General features: G+C 39.2%; 1 protein-coding gene across 1 annotated transcript; it reads right to left on the bottom strand.

The window, feature by feature from the left end:
- Nucleotides 1-4,122: 4,122 nt before the first annotated feature.
- LOC143400588 (olfactory receptor 7E24-like) lies at nucleotides 4,123-5,121 on the bottom strand. The gene has a single exon (XM_077110270.1). It carries the CDS (start codon nucleotides 5,092-5,094, stop codon nucleotides 4,123-4,125), a length of 972 nt encoding a protein of 323 aa, XP_076966385.1. The 5' UTR covers nucleotides 5,095-5,121.
- Nucleotides 5,122-5,783: the final 662 nt, after the last annotated feature.

Below are 5,783 nucleotides of genomic sequence, written 5' to 3'. Positions count from 1 at the left end.
GTACTCATTTATAGTTAGAAAATATTAAAGCCATGTTTACATTGGGCTGTCTGACCATCAACACAGGGCATCATGCAGGAGAATCCTGGCAGGCTGTCCCATCAACAAGCCAATCAGCCATTTCTCTTATCAGCAGAAAGAGAGCCTTGTCCTCTGTGTTCTTTCTTTTGGGATTCCTGGGGATCACAGGGCAGAGCAGTGGGGTGCCTGCAGCATGCACTATGGAAGAACAGCCACAGGTCACAGTAGGGGAGACTCGTGATCATTCAGCACAGATCTCTGTCTTGTACCCACTCTGGAACATCCTTACAGCTGACTACATGGTCGTCCATTCTTGTAAATAGCCCACTCAATCTCAAAAGGTCACCTTATGTCAGGTCTTGATTTTATTCTTACAGAACTTGGAAGACTTTAAAAATATAACTTGAATTGTACCTGTGGATAAGACCTCTGCTAAAAACTTTCTGACAGCTGGGAAATAATGAAACATTTAGTGGACCCAACTCAGAGTCTAACCATTTATTTTTTTTAATCTTTCTACTGTTCTTATCATTTCTGAGATGTGGGGGAAGTGTTGGTATCTGAGACTCAGCATTGTTATCTGAGTTGATTTCTAGTTGAGATAACTCCAGTGAGGAAGGATTAAATAGATAATAGGGCCTCTGTATGTGATAAATGTGTGATGCATATACAAATTTAGGGAAAAATAAATGTGTTATTACTCCTCTGTATGTGATAATGTGTGATGCATATATACATTTAGGGAAAAATAAATGTGTTATTACTAATAATAAGTTTATTCTTCATGCTATTCACCTAAAACATCAGTCACCTGACATTGCTGTTTTCCTATTTCTTTATTGGACACTTTATTTTCAGTCCTCCAAATGTATATGGTTTGTATTTGGGAAGAAAAATCTCCTTTTCTCATTTTCAATAATAATACACACCAAGGTAAAAAGATAAAATGATGGATGGAGAATGGATTTGAGGCAGCTGCAAGTAATTTAGGAGGGAAAAGAGAAACTAAGAAGAACAAGTGTAAATAAACTACTCCAAGAAAATAAAGAGAGTGATTCCAGTTAATATTTTAAATACAGTTAATACTTTAAATACAGATAAAACATTAGAAGAAATACAATCAAATGGGTTAAGGACACAATGTCAAATACTAGTACATTTATGAATCCAGAATGAAGAATAACATATGCAAGGTCAAATTTGACTTTAGAGCTAATTATAATAATCCAGGCCAAAGTGGAGAAATTTCTTTTTGAGTTTTCCTCGTTTGGATTTCATCAGGATTTGGGACCTTTTGAAAATGTCCACCACTCTTCAGCTTTGAATCCTGCTAGAGGTGGTGGGGCACAAGAGCTACTTCCCTGGTTGCTATATCACCAGCCAGTTCTTGTTCAATAGCCCTTCAAAAGCAAGCATGAGCCTGCATGCTTGAAGGAGGCTGTGGTGTGTCTGCTGGCTGTTTCTACTTGATCCAGTGCAGTGGTCAAGGCTGTCACACTGATTGCTATGGGACACTGTGCACCTACTCACCTCCAAAGTGGTTTCTTTAAAGAATCAGAGGCAGGCGGTTGTCTGAAAGTGTGAGACCTGTTATCTGGGGCTGTCTGTGCTTGGTCTGTGGTACAGAAGCCTTCCTCCTGGCTGATGTGGATCCCTAGGTTACCATCACTTTGACTCAGCTATAGAGTTAGTTGACCCACCTGCATTTGAGTTCCTGGTGCCCATGGCAGTGAATCGCTGGTGCCTGCTGCCCTCTGATGGGATTTTTGGAGAAGTCATATCAAAGCACTTGGTGGCCACCTGCACCTGTGGGGCCTGTGGGTGAGGGCTGCCTGCAGCACAGAATCCTCCAATGAGGCTGATATAGGTGATTAAAGTACTGTCCCTGTGACTGGGATAGACAGTGGGTAGCCAGCCTGCATCTGAGATCTTAATACCCATGGTTGTTAATTGTTGACACCTGCTCCCTCAATTGGTACTGACTCAGGGTGATGCAGTTGAAACACCTGGCAGTTGTCTATAGGTTGAGACTTTTTGTGAACTATCCATGGCCTCTATTATAAATAGTGCCACTCACTGGGGTTTTAGCTGTCACCATAATGGGGATAGCATGTCATTTGGCCCATCTTTACCTGAGCTCCTGTGGAGGCTGTGTGGAGCATCTGGGTTAGGGCTGGCACTTCCTGGGAATCAGCTCCATCCCAACCCTCTTATCTACAGAGAGAGGGAGTGGAGTTCAGTAACTTTCAGCTAACACTCGTCCCCCACAAGATCCCTCTAGATGGTTGACTGAGACAACCCATTCAGAGATATGCCCTTTGGTCTCATCTGTTGCTATCTGAAGGTGGGGAGAAGCTGTGTTAATTTAATTTCTCCTAGGGAACCTGGCTGGTTGTGGATGCCATGCCTGGTGCAGCTTCAGTCCACCACGTGGGTTAAACTGCTTGATCTCCTGCAGTGTCTTTGTTGTTCTTGTCCTAATTTAACTTGGTCTGCTTTTCTTTACACTTGCTGTAAAGGAGGTAAGCCATGTGCTTTTCCTCTCTTTCTGTCTGTGTTACTCCTCCCCTCTGACCCCACCATTAGTCAAGGTTTAGGATCAAGGAATTCTGTCCTTGTTTCCAACTCTGATAATCAAACTCCAAGTCTCTCTGGTCTCCAACTGTCCAATATTGAGTTCTGAAGTCTGTACTATGTCATCCACCTCTCTGGTCAGCTGTTCTTTAGGGTCTTCCTCATCACCACACAATATGTGGCACATAAGCAATGTTTAGAGCCAAATAAATATTTTGACATTATTTTTTTTAAGAATGTAGCATTTAATCACTAAGGAAATAGTAAGTCTACTGATAAATATAATTGTCAAGGGACACTGAAAACTTAGAATGATATTAAAAGTCTACAATGTATCTCATCCCAAGCAACAAGGTTTTCCTATCCCTTCTCTTTGTATCTCCTTTGATTTTTTAGTGCTTATGAAAAATCTCTGGCACGGTTGGAATAATTGAATGCTGTAGATCTTGTTAAGTGAAAGTATAGGAGATTTGTGTCCATGACTCAGGCACAGTCACGTTCAATCTTGCCCCTTATTCTATGGCACATTCCTGAACAGGAGGAAAGTACACTCAGAAATGCGCCACATGTGTTGCATCCATGCCAATTATGGTCAGGATTTGTGTACAATGCAAAGGCCTATTTGATGTTCAACACACATTTTAATTCTTGTTGTCCATGGTCCCACAAATGGTATAGTCTCTGGGAAATCATAAATTCAAGAGAATTAATCATTTCTCTGCAAATACAGCATATACTTACTTAAGGACCAAATTAAGGAGCAACATTATAGAAATTGGAATGCAATAACTTCAGATTGCAAGACATTTTAGTTAGATGATATGATATCACTTATTATTAATAATAACTATCTCACTTACATTTGTCTCTATTTTATTCCTTGATCACATATGTATTACACATCACCCATTATCTTTTTAATCCATACTCAATGCAGTTGTATCAACTGGAATTCAACTCAGATGATAAAGTTGAGTCTCAGGGACACTAACAACCTGCTCTATATCCATGAAATAATAAGTTAAGCCAACAGGAGTCAAAAGTAAGTTGCTGAATTGAAATTTAATATCTAAAGCACCAAGCAATAGAATCAATGCACCTAGTTTCAAACCCTGCTTAACGAAAAAAAAAAAAGTAAGTTGTTGATCTCAGAGTTAAGATGCACTAATCTTTTTCATTGCTTCCCAGACACCAGAATATTTTAAACAGAGGTTCATAGATCTTAATTTTAAACTTTTTTCAGTTTCCTAAGTAGCAATAAAATCAAGATCTGATCACATTAATCAAATCAAGTGGGCCAATTACAAGAATGAAGGAGATGTGGACAGCCTCTAGGATATCCTAAAACAGGAGAAAGAGGGAGATTGTGCTGAATTATTTTGCACCCACTTTTTGTTTTATCTTTTCTTTTGACCTCAGCCATTCTTCCTAAATTGATGCAGACTAGATGTTTAGCTTTGTTGTATTTAAAACATAGGTCTACTAAATAAATATAATTTATCATGGATTGAAATCTTCTTACTTTAGTTACATGAAGATAACCTGCTTCATTACTTTGTCAGGTCTTGCTATGCTTGCATAGGTCCCAACCAGATGCAATAGTTTCTGACATTGGACTGTTCTGCTATAAACTCTCTTCAGGGCACATTTAATGTCCCTGTTCCTCAGGCTGTAGATGAAGGGATTCAGCATGGGGGTGACCACAGTATACATCACTGAGGCCACTGCACCCTTCTTGGGAGAATGTGATACAGCTGATCCAAGGTACACTCCAAAGCCTGTTCCATGAAATAAGCAAACAACTGACAGGTGAGAACCACAGGTAGAGAAAGCTTTAAACTTCCCACCTGAGGAAGGTATTTTCAGAATAAAGGAAATAATTTTATAATAAGAGAAAAAAATACCTGAAATGGGAAAAATACCAAACATGGTGCCAACAAAATATTTGACAATATTTTTAGAGAAGTTATCAGAATATAATAGATTAAGGAGTTCAGAAGGGTCACAGAAGAAGTTAGAAACTTCTACATCCTTGAAGTTGGTAAATTGTAAGATAGTCAAATTATGCAGCTGGGAGTCCAAAAGGCTAAACAAAAAAGATGTCAAAACTAATAAGCCACAGAATCGAGGGTTCATAATGACTGAGTAATGCAGGGGGTGACAGATGGCCAAAAAATGATCAAAGGCCATCACAGTCAGAAGCATATCATCCATACATGCAAAAATGGCAAAAAGAGACATTTGTTTCAGGCAGCATATGTAGGAAATGACTCTACTGTGAATCTGAATGTCCATAATCATCTTTGGGATTGTGGTGGAGATGAAGAATATGTCAGCCAATGACAGACTGGAGAGGAAGAAGTACATGAGGGTGTGGAGGTGGGAGTCAGAGCTGACGGCCAGGATGATGAGCAGGATCCCAAGCACTGTGACCAGGTACATGGACAGGAACAGTCCAAAGAGGAGGGGCTGCAATTCTGGATCACCTGAGAATTCCATAAAATAAAATTCTGAAATGTGTGTTAGATTTTGTGTTTCCATAGTGCTAGAACACCTTTAGATAGGAAAAAGGGTAGGAAAAAAGCAAAAACATAAATGGGCACCCAGTACCCTGTATATATTTAAATTTTAGTAAAGTATTCACACTTGAGGTCTATACACAAAAAGTACTCAATTGTGGAAATTTTAATCTTCTTAGCCTTTTTCTTTATTGCAGGCTCTTCTATCCACACCCATTTTAGAGGTATTGACTAGAACAATGTTAGAAGTTGAGGAGCATTATCAGTCTTCACTGATTCATGGATTGAAATCCTCTTACTTTGGTTACATGAAGATAACCTGCTTCATTACTTTGTCAGGTCTTGCTATGCTTGAATTGGGGGAAATGCAAAAGAGAAAAAAAAACAGGTATAATGAAAACTCACACAGGCAATTTCCACATCTGTAAAGTGGGTATAATATGTAACTACCTTATTTGGTGTTGTAAGAAAGTAGTTAAAAAACATTTAAATACTCTGACATGGGAATGCTAATTTTGGACTAGACAAAATTAGGGAATGAAGGGAGGGAAGGTGGCTTGTTGGTAAGAAGGATGGGAGAATCAATCAGACATTATTACCCTAGGTGCATATATGATTACATGACCCATGTAACTCTACATCATGTGCAACCAGACTAATGAGAAGTTA

The sequence above is a fragment of the Callospermophilus lateralis genome, chromosome 1, assembly GCF_048772815.1.
Source record: "Callospermophilus lateralis isolate mCalLat2 chromosome 1, mCalLat2.hap1, whole genome shotgun sequence".
Classification (NCBI taxonomy): Eukaryota; Metazoa; Chordata; class Mammalia; order Rodentia; family Sciuridae; genus Callospermophilus; species Callospermophilus lateralis.
Note: the sequence above shows the minus strand (reverse complement) of the source record. Positions and strands in the feature narration are given on the sequence as shown.

What these genes read in the sequence shown, in the direction of transcription:
- LOC143400588 (XM_077110270.1), bottom strand. Translation starts at nt 5,094, where the DNA reads ATGGAATTCTCAGGTGATCCAGAATTGCAGCCCCTCCTCTTTGGACTG.